This window comes from Talpa europaea (assembly GCF_964194135.1).
Source record: "Talpa europaea genome assembly, chromosome: 1".
Classification (NCBI taxonomy): Eukaryota; Metazoa; Chordata; class Mammalia; order Eulipotyphla; family Talpidae; genus Talpa; species Talpa europaea.
The window spans coordinates 120,161,982-120,181,114 of NC_140073.1; the positions used below are offsets into that span (position 1 = coordinate 120,161,982).

Genomic DNA, 19,133 nt, shown 5'->3' on the forward strand with positions numbered 1-19,133 from the left:
GGCAGGATGGTTGGCAGGAGAAGAAAGACATAGGAGAAAGTAAGGAAGGCAGAGAAGAGGGAGTAGAAGAGATATAAAGAGTACAGGAAAGAAACACAGGAGACTGGAGGAAGAGTGAGCCATACAATGTGTCCATAAGGAAGCCAATGTAGTCATGTAGAACCTGCAGTGAGAAGAGGTGGCAGGAGTCTAACTATGGGTTGTGTTCGCAGTATCTGTGAGGATGACAGGTAGAAGGTCAGCTCTCTGGCCCGAGATTCAATCAACATGAATCTTCACCACCCAAATCCTTTCCCGGAACCACAGCTCTTTGGAGGCCATGAGAAATAAGCCAGCTACACATCAGCAAAGCTCTACACGTTCTGTTTTGGTTTATCTGAGGAAATTGATTTGAGAGAGAAAAGTAATTCAACTGTGTTCCCCTTAAGCCAGGCCCTTAGGACTGATTTCCCCAATTCTGAGGCACTCAGAAAGCCAGTATAGCCAGTACAGCCAGTATAGCCCTTCCGGGGGCCCCGCATTCGGAGCCTGGAATGCCGAGAGAGTGGGACCTCAGGAAGGTGTACTGGCCATTCCCGATCCGGTCAGGACGGAGGGACCACCGGGAAGGTGTGCGAGGGAAGCTGGAGTGGCGGGCGCAGTAGGCCGAGACCCGGACCGCCATGGAGCTGTACCTCAGCGCCTGCTCCAAGGCTGCTAATGTTGCAGCCTCCAAGACAGCCACTACTAGCATAGCCACGGATAACCAGCAGTGCGGAGATGTGAGTGGTAGCAACACTTGCCTGTTTGTCTTCTGCCAGCTGTAGGCCCACTGGGCTGGGTTTGGGGGGCAGGGAGAACCACAGATGCGGTCACGAGCTAGTAACCGTCCAGTTTTTGGCTCCTGGGGCGGCGCAACCAGGGGTGGTGGCTGGGGCTCACAAGCTGCAAGTGTGGCTATGGCGTGGTTGTAGAAATGGTGAACAGGGAAACGGGCGATCTTCAGGGCTGTCCAGCAGCGCAGACCTCTTAGACTGATTGTATGAGTCTTAGGTTCCATTACTTAAAAGGAGTAGATTGGCCTAAACTAAAGAATAATAGTGCAAAATAAAGACACAATTCTCCAATTGTATCTGACAGGGTGCACAAAAAACCCACTTTCCAGGAGTTGGAGCAGCTCAACTGCTGGATCTTCCTCTTGGGAAGAAGCTGCCTGTGATCCCAGGAAGCCATACTCTATATTACACTACAAATTTAAGTGAAAAGGTAAAGTAATTTTTGTTTTATGGTGGTTATCTTTGCCCTTTACTGTTTGGTGTTAATTTCAGGGGCTATATCATGTGTTTCCAAATTCCCACAAAGGGAATTTTCATTACATTCACAGAGTAAGATAATCAAGTATACATCTAACCCAAGGTACTGTTTAGGATGTATACCAACAACTCCATCTAGTATGGTTTGGATCGAACCATAGTAGAAAGTTTAGATTATTAGATCTGTCTTCATTTATAATTTATGGAAGTATATTCACCTTTCTTTATAGTAACACTTCATATATACCAATTTAGTGAGATTTTATTTACTTAAGATACATGTTTGATTGAAAGGTGGAAGGTTAACTATGCTGGCCTGTATGTTATGATTTAACCAATATCAACTTGAACAGAACTCTCACTACAGAATACTTCTCTGATTTTTTTTTTTTTGAGTCAAATTCTATTTTACAAAGTAAGAAAAAAATGGAGTTATAATATGTAAATATGTTTTGGACTTTAATCTCCCTTTTTTGGAAGAAGGTTTTCCCTTACCTAGGAGATGCCATGATTTGTTTCAACTTTTCTACTCAGTCATTTTTCCAACTTAGAGTCTTAGTTTTTTCCATTTGGGGTCTTTTATAACTATTCCCACATGTCTTGTTAATATTTGTATGTCTTTGTTCACCTTGCCAGTCAAAAAGGCACACCATTTAAGCCTCTTCTTCCCAATCTAAAAATGAGCCATTTTTCAAGATTCTTTCTGAATTATCGCAGTCCCCAATTAGCTTATATTGACTTAGAATTTGCATTTCCCTTGGCTTGTATTTTACTCAACATTACAATTTTAAATTGTAATTAATAATTTAAATCATACTGGGTTATAGTGTGTACTTCCTTCAATCCCTTTCATGAAAATTTTTTGTTCTCAGTGTTATCCCAACCTAAAACTTTCCCAGACTGTGACTCTGTAACATTGATGAAGGTTTAGTTTGGTTCTTTTCAAGTTTACTTTGATCAATTAGCAAAAAAAAATCTACAGCAAAGAATTCTAAGTGACCCATTTTCCCTTCTGCTGTCTGTGATGTCATCAGAAGTAGGTTCCCTTGGTATTTTACATTAATAAACATGTTTTCTTAAATTTTCTTTCTGAAAAAAAAATTTAATTTACTGCTTAAAAAATGTATCTGTTCTACTAGAATAAAGCGAGTTAACTAATAATATACCAACTTCACACAGTATGATTGAGTTATAGCCACACAAACAAGCTTTCCTAAAATGTGCTGAAACCTACTTCATTACTTTATCACTCCTCTTCAGATGTACACTTACCCATATTTTTATCTCTATAAAACATTACTTCAGGGGCCTCCCCAGTGGCACAGCGGTTGAGCGCTGGGTTGCAAAGCTGCCCGAGGCCTCTGCAGCGCCGGTTCCATCCCTGGCTGCTCCCCGGCCACCAGAGGAGGGTCCCACATGGCGCGCAGACCTCTCCTGCCACCTGCTGCTCCCCTCAGCAGTGTACTTCGGTCCTTCTGCCTGCTCTGCTCCCCGCTCTGGCTCTGGTGAATTCTCTCACCCTCCCGTGCTTCTGACTGTACCCAGTGCATGTATAAACAAAAACAAACAAACAAGCACATAAATAAATAAAACATGCCTCTATAAAAAATAAAAAAAAAATTAAAAAATAAATAATAAAAAAATAATAAATTAAAAAAAATTACTTCATTTGTCAACTACCTTCTTTAGTCAATATGTATTTTTAATTACATTTTTTTATTGAAGTAACCTTGGTTTGCAGCATTGTGTATGTTTTAAAGTTACAGGTTCACACCTCTTCAAATGTATGCTACCACACCACACCCACCATCAAAACACCCATAATCCTCCACCATAGTACACTGTTCTAGTGACTAAGATTTGGTGCTTTCAACTACTTTTTTTTTTTAAAGATTTACTTATTTATGCATACAAGAGCTGGGGCACAGGCCAGAGATGCGGGGGGTGAGAGAATCCATCAGCGACAGAGCAGGGAACAGAACAGGCAGACTCAAATATACTGCTGAGGGGAGCAGGGAGCGAGACAGGAGAGGTCTGACTCGCCATGTGGGTTTCTCCCTGGCTGGCTGGGGATCGAACTCGTGCTGCAGAGGCTGCGGATTGCTTCATAGTGCGGTGCTTAACCCCTTGTGCCACCAGGGAGCCCCTCAACTACTTTTTTAAAAAATATTTTTTCTACTCTTCATTACTCTCAAACTGTCTTCATTTAATTTTAATTAGCCTGCATGATTTATTTGAAGATTGATTTTATGAGATCTTTCTTTTTCTTTAAATACAACCCCTTGATGAAGTAATACTTTATATTAGTTTTTTTTTTTAAGTGAAATCATATATTTTTGATGACAGAAGGGTTACTCTGACTCGAATGAATGAATTTGTTTAAAAGGTGTTCTTTGTTTATAGGTCAGTTGCCCAAGTTTGGTCTCAAGAAATACATATCACAGCTAAAAGTCAATATTTAAAAGAAGTTGATGGCTAAATGTCAACATCATAAGCCACTCTTTGACTCAATGATTGCTTTCCTCATTTAATATTTGTGGGTTTTGTCACAAAGTAGGAACTGAGGCTTTTCCATATCAGAAACTGAGGCTTTTCCATATCAGCTGGTATCACCTGATTTAAGACATTGCCCTGTAGGATTCCTTTTTATGCCTTCTCAGGGAATCATTGATAATTAGAGAATTCTACTTTATATTTTAGGCTCCTCAGAAGGGATTAAAGTCTAGTATTAAGCAAAAGGTTGGAAATTTACCAAGGATGTTTTTAAATGGGAAAGGAAATCTAGCATCCTATCAGGTTCCACCTATGTGTCCTTTTGCCTCCCACATATGAAGCATCTGCCCACTGACCTTGAGGAGATACTTTTTAGGGCCTGATCCAGCTAGACTTATTGGTGTTTGTAATCTGACTGAGATGACTATAGCCACACTGAACAAAGAGGTCACAAATTGGTACCTGCAGACTGGTATGGATTGGTACACAGTGTGTTAGGTCTTATAAATCGAATTGTAACAGGGTGGTCCTGGGGAAAAGGGGAGGTTCCCTGCCCCACCCAAGAGAGGGTGGAGCTGAGCAGGAAGAGGAGAAGCTGCAGAAGAGACTGAGGAAGGATGCAGGATGGAGCCAGGAGACCTGGAGGAGGCGCAGGGAGCCTAGAGACATATGAAGAAACTGCACTTGTCTTTTGGTCGTAGACTGGGTGACACAGATGTAGGTGAGACCTGTGGGGAGGTGACCATGGCAGCTTTTATCTTGATGTTGATTTTGCTCTTTTCCTTCCTGGCTTGTCCGGTTGTTTGTGACCCTTTTCTGTGGGTCCCCACTGGAAGATGCTTTAGACTTGTGGCAGGCTTTGGGGCCTTGTTCTGGGCCAATCCCATATGGATGGACTTTTATTTTTTATTTTTTTTTTTTTTCAATGGTAAATCACAATTTATTTATTTATTTTTTTTTTTTAATAGAGGCATGCTTTTTTTTTTTTTAATTTATATATTTATTTGTTTGTTTGTTTTGTTTATACATGCACTGGGTACAGTCAGAAGCGCGGGAGGGCGAGAGAATTCACCAGAGCCAGAGCGGGGAGCAGAGCAGGCAGAAGGACCGAAGTACACTGCTGAGGGGAGCAGCGGGCGGCAGGAGAGGTCTGCGCGCCATGTGGGACCCTCCTGTGGTGGCTGGGGAGCAGCCGGGGATCGAACCGGCGCCGCAGAGGCCGCGGGCAGCTTCGCAACCCAGCGCTCAACCGCTGCGCCACCGGGGAGGCCCTGGATGGACTTTTACCCACGAGGCGATGGGTAACTTTGGGTGCTTCATTTAGAAACTAGACTCTTTGCCTTACCTGTATTGTTTCCTAGTTTTTTATTAAAGTTCCTTCCCATTAAAGTGTCATATGTTTTGTGTTGATGCGGCGGATGGCAGAACCCATTTAGAATAGGCAGGTTTGCGGGGCTTGGGCTTCCCCTCTCCCTGTCCTATAACAGATTTGGCGTCCAACGTGATTTAGGACAGAGCCATCCGTGGTTAGTCAGCCCCATGGGGAAATTGGGCCTCCCTATGGCACTGGCTACCATAAGCGCAAATGTGATTTTTGGTTTCTCCAGTGTGTTTGTTTCATATGTCGATTTGCTGTTGAAAAACTGGCTTGGGCTTTGTGAAAATTCTGTGTGTTTGTGTGTAATTTGTTTGTAGTGACTTGCTAAGAGATTTTAATTTGTGGAAATTGTTCTGTGCCAGTTTTACTCAAAAGATTAGGCAGTACATTGGACCATGTGGCCAGATCAAAGATGGCGTCTGAGGACACTTGGTGTGCTTTTGTAAAATTCAGAGGTTCTTGTTGCTAGGACTTTGGAACTTTTTTTTTTCTTTCTTTTTGTAATCTCAGCTGTCTCATTAGCATTTCTAAAGGCAATAATGGTTCTTCACTGGTATGTTGCTTTGTCTTTGGCTACTTCCTGCTCTCTGCCTGATGGATTTTGCAAGCCAATTGTGGAGCAGTGGTGTTTAAATTAGCAAATATATGCCTGGGTGTTAAGGAAAAAGAGTAGCCTTAAGCAGTAACTGGTAATTGCTGGTAGCCTTGATGGATTCTTGGAGATAACTTGAATTTTTGCAAAGTCTGGATCAGAAAAATTAACAAGATTTTGTCTGAGTCTGAAAGGATTTGCTACTGTGAATTTTGTCTACACAATTTGTTTTGGGCATGTTTGCCATTTTGAATACTGGATTTGTTCAATTGCTGGTGTAAGACAAGATTCTAAGTTTCTGCTTCCTACTGAGGAAGGTCTGTTATGGAAAGCACTCTTTAGGGTGCATCATGTAACTGTACCAGGTTTTCATACCTGTGTTGTTGTTGTCCCTCCCTAGTGTGGGGGAGGTGTAATCTGTGCTTAGATGTTTAATCTGCTCTTTCAGCTTCTGTCCCAGAGTGGCTAACAGAAGTAAGGAGATGACTCCTTTTAATTGAAAGTTAATTACTGATATTTTGATTTTGCTTTTTCAGGTTCTATTCCAGGAAACCCAAGGACTGCCTGCTTGGTGGCTAACAACAAATGACTCCTTTTGCTTAAAAGTTAACTTTTATTCTTTCAGTTGCTGTACAAAATACCCCAGGATTGACTTCTAATAAAAAGTCTTCAACACTGAAAACCCTAAGGTGATAAACAAGGTCATGTAACTCTTGTGATTAATAAAACTTTTCCTTCCTATTTCCAAAGTCTTAGGTTTGTAGGATGACAACTGGAAATTTTTCTGCCAGCAACACTCCACATTTTTTTTTGGACTTTGACTTTTTTTTCTGAACCTATGGAGTAAAACTGCAGTTACATAACATATTCTATGTGGCATAACTAAAAAAAACTGTCTTTGTCTATATGTTGTATGTCTGTATGTCCTTGTGTCTAACCGTCTTGGCCTCCAGTGATTGACTGGTATACATGGTGCCCATAGACGTTGGAAAAAAAAAAGTCTCCAGTTATGAGAAAAACAAAAAGTTATGGTTTGATTGTCAACATTGTGTTACTGAACTAAGCCGGTGCCTTCATAGAGATTGAATATTGTTGTTTCTGTTAATTTTCTGATATTTATGGCAAAGCTTCCCAGAAATCTAAATTCAAGTACAAATTTGGTAGCCTGTCATTTGACTGATGCAAGGAAATTTTGTGGAACCTCAGTAGAGCTCCTGAGACACTCCACAAAGTTTCTCCCTTTCCTCCTGGGAAGGCATTAGATGAATTTGTTCTATTTGGCTTTTACTTAATGAAGTAAAACTGGAAGGGAAGCATTGTCACTTGGGAAAATGGTAAACTCTGGTATGTACAAAATGTTAACAGTTTTCTAAAATGTGTATGAAAAAAAAACCTCTCAGTATCTGGTATGTATGTAAATTGTCAATGGTGCTTGTCACCTTGTAATATTGTATAATTCAATTGTTTCACACCTACAGAAATTGTTTCCGGAAATATAGGGAGAAAAGGTCTCAACAGATTCCTATTGATGGAACTGTTGAGAGTAAAAAACTTTCCTACAAAGGACTGAATAGACCTGGAAATACACCTGACATTTACTAAGGTTTCTTTGACATAATACTGGAAATTTTTTTTTTATGCATTCTGTCCTGAATCCACGAAGTTTTTGTTTTGTTTTGTTTTGTTTTGAGTAACCAGGATCAGCAGAAAGGTTGCAATTTTTTTCCCAGCAAAGCTAACTTGTCACATTTTCTCTCCCCTTGATACCAACACAGCATACAAATAGTGGTAGTAATTTTTGCTACTTATCTTAGAGTCTGTTTTTGCATAAGTTCCATAGGGATTTGGTCTATTTTAACAAAAAAATTGGACGTGAGTTTGATTGTGTGGCTTTGTGTGGAGTTCTTCCAAAAAGTTGAAAAAAGAGCTGAACCAAGAAGAGGAGAACCTGTTTGCCTTGTTTGTAGGGTTCCAGAGACCTCCAAAGAAGGTGAGGAAGCTTGCCTCCATTGGCAGGACTGGACAACCCCGGCCAACGAAAATGCCCTGGTACCCTCGAGAAGAGGAAAGCCCAGGTGGAGTCTGATGAGACCAACTTTATACCTGAAGCATACATCGACTGGATGCCACCGGTTCGCTCTGATCCTGTGTGGAGTATTTCAACAAAGCCAGCTAAAAATTGCTGTTAGTTATTTCTGCCCTGTGATTTTATGCAAAAATAGGAAAAATGGTTGAAAAGTAGATTTAGTTTGCAAACTTTTGCTATGCTGTTAAAGTTTGGGATCAAGGTTGAGAGAATTCATTTTTGCATAAGTTGAACCATTTTAACATTTTTTCCCTGTGATTTTGATATATTTACTATCTTGTTTTAGCCAATGCTCCAAATTTTTTCTTTTGGCTTGGATAATGGACTATTTTTAAGTAATGAAACTCATACTGGACATTCATGGACAATGCTGCTGACTAATTGTTGCTTCTCTTACACACATTATAACCCTGAAAAAAGACTGTCTCCTAAGATTGCACCATAAAATCTGTGCCACCATAGATATGGTGGAATAAAAATTAAAAGGGGGGATTGTAACAGGGTGGTCCCCGGGAAAAGGGGAGGTTCCCTGCCCCACCCAAGAGAGGGTGGAGCTGAGCAGGAAGAGGAAAAGCTGCAGAAGAGACTGAGGAAGGATGCAGGATGGAGCCAGGAGACCTGGAGGAGGCGCAGGGAGCCTAGAGACATATGAAGAAACTGCACTTGTCTTTTGGTCGTAGACTGGGTGACACAGATGTAGGTGAGACCTGTGGGGAGGTGACCATGGCAGCTTTTATCTTGATGTTGATTTTGCTCTTTTCCTTCCTGGCTTGTCCAGTTGTTTGTGACCCTTTTCTGTGGGTCCCCACTGGAAGATGCTTTAGACTTGTGGCAGGCTTTGGGGCCTTGTTCTGGGCCAATCCCATATGGATGGACTTTTACCCACGAGGCGATGGGTAACTTTGGGTGCTTCATTTAGAAACTAGACTCTTTGCCTTACCTGTATTGTTTCCTAGTTTTTATTAAAGTTCCTTCCCATTAAAGTGTCATATGTTTTGTGTTGATGCGGCGGATGGCAGAACCCATTTAGAATAGGCAGGTTTGCGGGGCTTGGGCTTCCCCTCTCCCTGTCCTATAACAGATTAAGATACCTGAAAACAGGGTAGGTGCTCTTAGTTTATCACAACTCTCATCTAGTCCAATTATCAATTCCTACTTTGACATGTAGATTAAACTTCTTTTGTTCTGACCAGGAGAACTTAAAGCAAAAATTTAAAATAAATGCAAAGGTGACATGAGGACAATTTCTATACCTACTTACAATCTTTCAGAGGTTTTCTCATAATCCCTTATCACCATCCTGTTATTGAAAAATTGACTAAGAAGCCACACAGGCCCAAAATCCTATGACTATTAGGTGATATCTTATTCCTTTTATATGTTAATTAATACTGCATAAGATTGTGTTTAGTCTTTATTCATATGGAAAAGCCTTAGTTCCTGTCAATAACCTTTACAATTGATTCTTCCATGACTTAAAGTTTATATATGGGCTTTATTGTTTTCTAACTGCAAAGCTGATGTTGTTGGTTAACTTAGGTAAGTTTCCCAGATACAATAACTCCTTAATTCGTCATTTTTAAACATCTGAGCTTTACTTCTATTTTTTGGTTAAGGTTGTTTCTATGAATCTAATTGAAAGAGTTTTTATTTTCCTCTAATTTTCAAATTATCAAGATTTAATCATAGTTAATATTGTCACTTTATCCTTTGAATGGGGTATTGACCTGAAAGTGGGAGAGGAAAAGGGAGAATCTTAGCATTAGCTTTATACACGAAACCAAATTTAATCCTATTCCCTTCTTTTTCCTGTCCCCCTTTTCTCTGGTGCAGGACAGACTGATGAAAATAGGGGGAGGAATTTAATTGAGAGAGTATGGCTTTTTAGAATAATTCAGGTCAATACAGAAAAGAGGTAAGATAAATAAGCAACATTATGCTATCCAGATCTTACTGTTGCTTTTTGTTCTTTCTTGAATTATTTTTGGATGCCTAATTTTCAATGAACATTCTAGTCATTTCAATAGGTGACATTTAAAACAAATTCACTAATTTTACCTTTTTAATAATTTTAAACATGTTTTAATGTGTTTGCAGCTTTTTCGACCTTCTTATGATTTTAACCTGACTGATCCTTATTGTCGACTTTTGGAGAACCAGTATAAAAGTCTTCATGATCCACATTTAAGATCATATTATAAACGTAAAGATATCCTGAGGAAATTAAAGAAAGGTGGCTACATCACCAGCAATAATAAAGTGGGTTGAAGATTTCTTTTTAATCATTGAAAATCTCTAAGACTTGATAGAAACCTGTGCCTATACATCACTGGGGGCATGTATCACCTTTAACTTGTTATAAGTGATACTTAATGGGAAATTCTATACTGACTCAGTATTTAGAAGAAAGGAAATCAGGCAGTAGTTGTTTTGTAAATGAAGCTATTTTTCTTCCTTCACCATTTTTATTTGTAAAATCAAAATATTTACTAAATAATTTGAGGCCATAAAGATAATTTACTAACTGTACTAATTATACTATATGCTTGTCAAGGATTATGTCCAATACAGTTTTGAAAACTTGAAACAAGACAGAAACTGAGTAAAATAGAATCCTGAGAGACTGCATTCTTATTAGGGTTGAACATTATTATTAAATTGGTATTTTTAATATGTCCAATTATATGTACTAAATTCATTATCATGCCCACAAATCATATCAATAAAGTGATGTTATTTGGATAAACTTTCCCGTTGATTAACATTGCAGAGATACAGTACTTACAAAATCATTAGCAATTTATTACTCTTGATACCAAAATACTATCAAATTGTGTGCCACTACGTTACTGTTTGCAAAGTAATTGCTATGAATTTCAAATATTTGCATTTATGTATCTTTGTAGTTATTGTTGCTTTGTTTGTTTTGTTTTTTAGATTGTATGTACCTTGAGGGAATTGAATAAGTACAGGCAATATCTTACCAGTTTAAAATTAGACTTTGAAAGAAACTATATAAGAGAACAAGTAAGTTAAATACTTAAATTTGATTTCTTTATAAAGGGTTTGGGAGAAAAGTTTATTTGTATGCAAAGTAATGTAATATTTTTTACATTTAATTTTGACAAATTAATTAAATGATTTCCCAAGTGAAAATTTAGAGCATGAGTTAACAGTATTTTCGGTTGCTATATGGGCCAAGAAAACAGGAATAGGCAATATTTTGAGATTGCTATGGGACAAGAAAGGAAAAAGGGACCAGGTGACCTAATTACAGGTCAGTGATTGCTGCAGAAAATTAGTAATTAAATTGCTACACACAATTTGTCCCTTCAATAGCAAGAGTCTATTGTTGCAGTAAGATTCTTAAACTAAAACCCAAGACAACATGAGTAAAGGGAGAATAATATGAATAATTACAATATTCTACAGGTGACACAAAGAACATATATAGTGTGTTTCTGTACCCACATGTATCCAGCTGTATTCCTCCAATAAAAAACAATGTTCTTAAAGGTGAAGTAGAATGACCTGATGTAGAGAATGTGGGTATAGATAGTGATCACCTCTCAATTTTTGACTCAAATTTTGTGTGAATATATGTGTATTGTAAGTACATGTGTGTGCATTTATATGTGAGTGATTCATATTTTAGGGTCAAATGTGTTGAATGAAAATAAGATATGTGTATATGTGCTTTTACAAATTTATGTTTTAAAGTTAAGAGTTAAGAGTTCTATATTTCTCCATTTCCCTTTCTGTGCCTAGAGTGTTTTGTTAACTTCTTTCATATTTTCATTTAATTTATTCAGAATGAGTAGAAAGATGAAATAAAATACTTACCTTTTATTATTGGTTCAGTTGTCTATGTCTGTAATGGATTCCAAATATATTTAAATGCAATTAAGCAATTATTTATTTACAAATACAAAAATTTTATTAAGTATAAAAGGGCATGCCAAAGGGAAAACTATTTTTCAGAAATGTAAAAAAAAAACAAACTTATTTTCATACATATATATATATATATATATATACACACACACACACACACAGAGCTGATCTTCAAAAAACATTGTTTTTTCAACATCATTGTGTTATAAAGTTGATGAGAAAAAAACAATCCTGACAAACAGTGGGAACTAAGCATTATTTGATGACCTGCTCTCATTATCTCTCACTTGACTTAAGCTCACAGTTTCTAAGAAAATATCAATGATGTTAAGTGAAGACTTACACACATAAATGATAATCTCACTTTTTTTTTTAAATAGAAAATGCTTTCAAAACAAGTAAATAAACTACAGGAAAATAATCAATTTCCCGGACATTCTGATATTACAAGATTCCAAAATTGGTTGTTACAGGAGGGCACCCAACCCATTAAGGACCAGGAACAATTAATAAGACACAGGTAAGATTGAAGTTAATGCATTTTTATGTATATATTGTGGATCCAAATAACTTGGAAAATTATGAGAAAGAGTTTAAGGTAGGCACAGTTTAATTCCACTATTGTATTGCCCTCAATATAAAAAGGTAGGGAGAGCAATTAATATGGGAATTGGGAACTAGAGGAAATTCCCCCTGGAGAAGATATTGTCCTGGGAGTCCAGGAGCTAATCCAAACTAATTGAAGGAACAAAACAGATCCAAAATATTTTGTATAATAGGAGATGAAGGGAAAGTATCTTTAGCGCTTGCATCTATTAATAGCTTTTTATGATTCTACTTTAAGAGCAGACAACATTGGGCCTCCCCTGGTGGCGCAGTGGTTGAGCGCTGGGATGTGAAGCTGCCTGCAGCCTCTGCAGCGCCAGTTTGATCCCCGGCCATAGGGTGAGGGTCCCACATGACGTGCAGACCTCTCCTGCCGCCCTCTGCTCCCCTCAGCAGTGTACTTCTTTGTCAGTCTGTCTGTTCTTTTCCCTGCTCTGGCTCTGGTGAAGTCTCTCACCCTCCCGCACTTCTGACTGTACCCAGTGCTTGTATAAATAAATAAAATAAAATCTTACAAAAAAAAAAAAAAAGAGCAGACAGCATTAATTTTCAAGAAGTTAGTGCAAAGTTAAAAAAAAAGAAGTTTCATATTACAATTCATTGTCAATATAAGCATGTATTGTCTCTAAAAAGCTCTGTAAACTCTTTAGATAGAATCTACTGAAAAATCACAATTGACCATTCTGTAGTCAAATGTATTTCTTAGGAAGTTAAGGGATATCATAGTTTTTTTCCTTCATTCTTTAACATGACCAATTGGGTTGCATTACTGGGTTTTTGAATTCCATTCTCATTCCATGATAGTTCAAGACTATATACTGACACAAAGATATCCAGATTCTAAATGGTAGACTTGTTCAAGTACTTGTAAATTATAAGGGACCCGGTATACCACTTTTTCTTATGAACTCAAATCTGCTTATTCCATACTTGACTTTTCAGCTGAAAATTTTGCACATTCTTTTGCAAATTCATACTCCCAAACCTACCGAGTTAGTGTTCCACATTTTTCAATTGTCTTGGTCATAATAACAGATACTTATATAGTAGAAAGTATAACAAGTAAAGTATGGTCAGTGGGTCAGTTTGACTTAATGGCCCTTGAACAGAACCAATAGATAAACTGTAAAATTCTTTCATTCAAGAAATAAAAAAACAAGTAATGAAGTAGATTAGGAATATCCAAGCATTATGAATGCCATCATAAGAGACACACCCAACTCACTTGTACTTATATTTGCACTTTTACTTAGGTATTTGAATATGATAAGTAAGGAATTAGAACACCTTGAGCGCACTGCAGAAGAGCAGCGCCTACTCCAGATGGAGAGAGAAGAAAGATATCAGCGGGAACAGGCAAGAAGAAAACTTAGTCTTCGTAGAAAAATGGAAGAGGTGAGAGATAAATAATTAAAAACATTGAGAGAGAGTTCCTTTTTCTCCACAACCTCGCCAACATTTGTTGTTGTTAGTTTTTTTAATATGTGCCATTCTCACTGGTGTAAGATGGTATCTCATTGAGTTTTGATTTGCATTTCCCTGATTACAAGTGATGTTGAACATTTTTTCATATGCCTGTTGGCCATTTGTATTTCCTCTTCAGAGAAGTTTCTTTTTAGCTCTTCTGCCCATTTTTTGACTGGATTATTTTCTTTGTTTTTGTTGAGTCTCATCAGCTCTTTGCAGATTTTTGTGATTAGTCCTTTATCATTAGTGTTGTGTGCAAAAATGTTCTCCCAGTCGGGGGGCTGTTGGTGGCAGTGCAAACTGGTGGCAATACAAACTGGAGAGCTGTGTGGAGATTTCTGGACCTACTAAACATAGAGCTTCCATATGATCCAGCAATTCCACTCCTAGGTATTTACCCAAAGGACACAGAAACATCAATTCCAAAGAGCACCTGCACCCCTATGTTTATAGCAGCACTATTTACAATAGCTAAGCTTTGGAAACAACCCAAATGCCCAAAAATAGATGACTGGATCAAGAAGATATGGTACATATACACCATGGAATATTACTCAGCATTCAAACAAGATAAACACATGCAATTTGAAGCAACATGGATGGAGCTGGAAGGGATCATGCTCGGCAAAACAAGCCAGAAAGAAAAAGAAAAATACCGGATGGTTTCACTCATAGCAGGAATCTAGAAAACTTAAATAAGGGACCAGGAAAAAGAATAACTATAAGAAAGAAAATATCAAAATCAACAAACAACTATGAACCAGAGACACTCTATGGGGGGTGGGAGGCGGGGAAAGGAGGGATTGGGGTCAAAATAAGGGGGTTGTAATTGTATGGGGAATATAAAAATAAAATTTAAATTAAAGAGAGAAACGTTGAGAGAAAAATTGTGTACAGTTGTTTCATTTGTAAATAAGTTTATCTGTCATATATCCTGAGTCATTTCAGATCTTTACCCATATTAATCTTTCTTCACAGATATAATAGACAAGTTGTTACATAAATCTTAAGGCTGAAGTCACAATGATACCACAAACTGTATAGATAAGCCAATATCTGCTCTGAAATATATGATCGTGAAAGTTACCAAACACTATTTAACTCCGCTCTAGCTCTTACTGTGGAGAGGCAAACATTCTTTAATTTAGCTTTAGTGAAAAGTAACCATGCTTTTGTTCATAGGCTTTATTAGAAAGCCCATTCTAAAGCCAATGCATGACATTCATTATGCTTGACCTAATTTCTGCTAGGTCCTTGAATTGTTCTGATTTAACGGTGTACAAAATGCAGATTTTTATTGTGAACATGTATTGAACAAATGAACCTCATGCTTTCCAGGAATGGAAGACGAAAGAATTGTTACTTCTGACAAGGATTGGAGAAGATGTTAAAAGAGAAGCTAGGATAGAGGAACAGCGGCGTAGAAACAGAGAAGAGAGTGACAGGAAGGTAGGGTGACCTCTAACTTGAGCTATTGGAGGAACATTTAATCATTTTGGTTTTTGAAAGATTAGGCTTTTTGTGAGATAATGATTGGCCAGTTACCCTATATGACATACATTATACAAAACTAAAAGTTATGAAAAAATGCTATATATTAACGATACGAGATTCTGAGTGTAATATAATGCTGTCCTATTAGTTGATATAAATACTTTGACTTTATCTCACACATTAAACTATATTTGTAGCATTTATAGTGAAAAATTACATATTAAGTTTTTCTTATAATCAGAATTTCTACAAACACGTTCTCACTTTTCTCCCACCAGTTATTTTTTTTTTTCCAGATACAAATTTGTTTTTTTCTAAGACTAAACTTTACAAAGAGGAGGCTTTGCTGTAGATCTCACTTTTTTAAATCCTTGTTTATTTTTTCAAAATATAGGCTTTCTTCCCTCAAGTGTGGTCACCACAGTTTTCCCACCTCTCAGTACCCACACATTCTCTACCACACTCCTCCACAATTTCCTTCCCCTGCCCATTCTCTTCTGTACTCTTTTCAACCAGTTAACTTTTTTTTTTTTTTTTTGTGGGACCCTCGCTGGTGGCTGGGGAACAAACCTGTGCTGCAGAGGCTGCGGGCAGCCTCGCAACCCAGCGCTCAACAGCGCTCAACCGCTGCGCCACTAGGGGAGGCCCTCAACCAGTTAACTTTTAAAGTAACTTTTTAATTTTAAGTATATAATATTTTCTGATTTAGAGTATAAATCAGTATAAAGAAGAGATAGTACTTGTAAATCCCTCACTTCCCTATTCCTTCCAGGTTCATACATATATACATACCCATAATATTTTGTAAATATGTATCACAGTAAATAAATAAAAACCATGCTATTAGACCTCACAGACTACTTTGAGATTCTATTTTATTTAATAAAATTGACAATGCCTTGACAGTAAAAGTTTTCTAATATTCTAAATAATGACTCTAGGTAGGTTATAGTTGACAAACCTAGATGTAAGTGTAAGATTTACATAATTTGGTTATATCAATATATATAGCTATATTGTAATTTTTATTATTGAAAATTAAATATCTATGGTAATCTATTCTTTTTTAAAGCAACACTGCATTATAACATTAAATTTCAAGTATTCATCAGTAGGGATCAGCATGTGCATAAACTACAATTTAGGACCACTTCTTAAAGTCCATATTTAACCTTCACCATACTATTGCCCCCTTCCACTCTGGTAACCTAATTCATTTTATGGTCCAATAGTTTGATTTTGTTTTATTTAGTTCATTTATTTTTATATTTGGTATACCACATAGTAGTGACATAATACTATTTTTCTGTCTACCTTTTTTGACTAAGCATAATTCCTTCTAGGTCCATCCATTTGCATCCATTTGTAGTAAGTGGAAGATTTCATGTTTTTTATAGCTGGATAGTATTACACATCTGTGGAATTATAGTATATACCGTAATATGTATACTATATATAGTATTATATACTTATATTGATTGCATTGTATCACATTGCATTCCACATCTATAATGTAGAAAAGAAGCAGTGATAGTGAACATTAATATCAAATATTTTTTGGTCCCCTCCTGTCTCTCTGAACACCTATTAAGATGCTTTATATTGTCTGACATCTCACTGATACTCTTGCAGAAACACTGTTCCTTAATAGATATTAATTAGTCTTTTCTTCTGCAGTGCCTACTTTAATGTTAAAAAAATTGATCTTGGTTCTTTTTATATCTTCCATGTCTCTTCTGTGCTTCCTAACCATGGGATGCAGTTACATTTTTTCCCCTAATCCTTTAAGATGACCTTTTTTTTTTTTTTTCGCATTTTTGGTAGTTTTGTCAAACTCATATATTGATCAATTCTCCTGTTGGAAACTTTAGTGAAAGCTCTTAGGTTCTTTCTGTTATGTTACCTTCCTCTTGTTATATTCAGGGTCAGGATTAGCCTGGAGATTAACAAAAGGAAGCCACATTTCATGTATTATGCTGCATTACTTATGGTAAGTCTGAATGACTTTTGGTAAAGTCAGTTAGGAATTCTCTAGTTGAAGATGGCTATTTTCTAAATCACCTAAACCAAGCAGAAGAGCTGCAGATTAAGAGACCCTAACTGACGTAAAATTGGACAAATTCCCCAAAGGTGTGAAATGAGATAAATTGCAGCTAAGTGTTAAATCAATTCTTCATGCTTGCCCACAGATATAATTTACCACTTACCATCCTCTCAAATTTGTACTCATAAGTCATAAGGGAGGAATAACTATTCATTTCATATGTTCAGTCACATTTTAATATTTGTTTTATATTTCTAAACAACAAATTGCTGTTAACCAGTATATTTTCTTTTTTAGAAACAAGCTCTTCTAGAGAAAAAAATGGCTTATCATTTACAAAAAATGCAAGGAAATGGCTATAAAAGAGAAGACACAGAAAAAACTACATTTGATCACAGAGGACAAGATGGTACATATCTTGGATGTGAGAACATTTAAAAGATCATGTAGCTGTGTAAAAAGTGCTTTTCTATGTATTTTTAAAAATCCCTGTGTGGAACTCTGCTTATACTTCCCACCTGCTTTTGTACCAGGCACAGTTCTTAGAATTTCACTGTTTCAGTTCAAGTTGAAAAGTAGACATACATGTAAAATTTAAAACAACCAAAATAAATTTATCAAGTGATTTAGTAGACAATTTTACCTAAACTTCAGACTAACACACTTCCTCTACTTAAAATGTATTTTCTGCTACCAAAACTTAAAAAATATTTTGTTTGTAAGATTATTATTATAACATACCAATCTGGTGTTCTGCTTTGCTGCCACACAGAAAGGATAGTACCAGGAGAATAACACAAATGGAAGAACAAGGTTAAAGGTAGAAAAGGAAGGATGGAAGAAAAAAATAAGGAAATGCAGAAAGGAGGAACATTAAGTCATGACGTTGCTATGCCAGTCTCTACCAGTTTCCCTTTATTACATTATAAATGTATAGTGGTATTTATTACATTAAATTAAATTAAATAATGATATTAATTAAAATTTTATGGCAAGAATACAAAATTGTAGACTTGTTTCAATTATCTATGACTATATAGTATCAGTAAGGAATATGGTCATTCTTTATACATTTATTATCCTAGGATTCCTATCAATCCCATTTGTAGGTGAGTCCCTCCTCATGCCACTTCAATACATTAATAACTAAAATTCATTGTATCTTTATTTTTACCAACCTCAAAACCATTTTATATAGTGGTAGCTAGTTACACTAAAATACCTATTATCATGATTTCTTCTCCTGGTCCAAGACTTAATGGTACTCATTGCCTCCTAAATGAAGCTCAGACTTCTTAGGTAGCTATTCACCACATCTAACCTAACCTTTGACTTTATTTCACATTACCTCCATGAAGAAAGCAGCTATTATCTAAGGGTGACATAGAGACTCTGGAGCCAAACTTTTACCGTTCCATGGTAAATAGCTTGGTCAAATTATTTAACCTATTTCAGTGAGAGTTTCATGATCTGAAAACAAAATTAATGCTTCTAAATAATTCCTACAGAGAACAAAAGTTCTTACCCATAGTAAGCACTCAATTTATTTCATTATCCAGTCAAATGAGACAACTAATGATTCCTAAAACACTAATTACCTTTCCTAATCCTGTGCCTCTCTCTATTTATTCCAACTTTCTCAGTTTGAAACGATGCTCTCACTGTTTACATCTATCCAAATCCTACAGTTTTTAGAGTTTCATAAATGAAATTCCATAATCTTTTTTAAAAACCATAATTGAAGATCCCTGTCTTTCCATTCCCTATAATACTTTGTATTATTCTAA

The 19,133-nt window shown here is 36.8% G+C and overlaps 1 protein-coding gene across 1 annotated transcript in view; it reads left to right on the forward strand.

Moving 5' to 3' along the window:
* Nucleotides 1-662: 662 nt before the first annotated feature.
* Nucleotides 663-19,133, forward strand: part of FSIP2 (fibrous sheath interacting protein 2) — a gene marked incomplete at both ends in the record, with an annotated part of 72,292 nt that continues 53,821 nt past the window's right edge. The window contains 8 exons of the mRNA XM_084259217.1: nucleotides 663-761; nucleotides 1,120-1,245; nucleotides 9,939-10,100; nucleotides 10,779-10,868; nucleotides 12,116-12,255; nucleotides 13,595-13,736; nucleotides 15,147-15,257; nucleotides 17,644-17,770. Of these exons, the coding sequence (XP_084115343.1) occupies nucleotides 663-761; nucleotides 1,120-1,245; nucleotides 9,939-10,100; nucleotides 10,779-10,868; nucleotides 12,116-12,255; nucleotides 13,595-13,736; nucleotides 15,147-15,257; nucleotides 17,644-17,770 (997 nt within the window). The remainder of the gene's footprint in view (nucleotides 762-1,119; nucleotides 1,246-9,938; nucleotides 10,101-10,778; nucleotides 10,869-12,115; nucleotides 12,256-13,594; nucleotides 13,737-15,146; nucleotides 15,258-17,643; nucleotides 17,771-19,133) is intronic.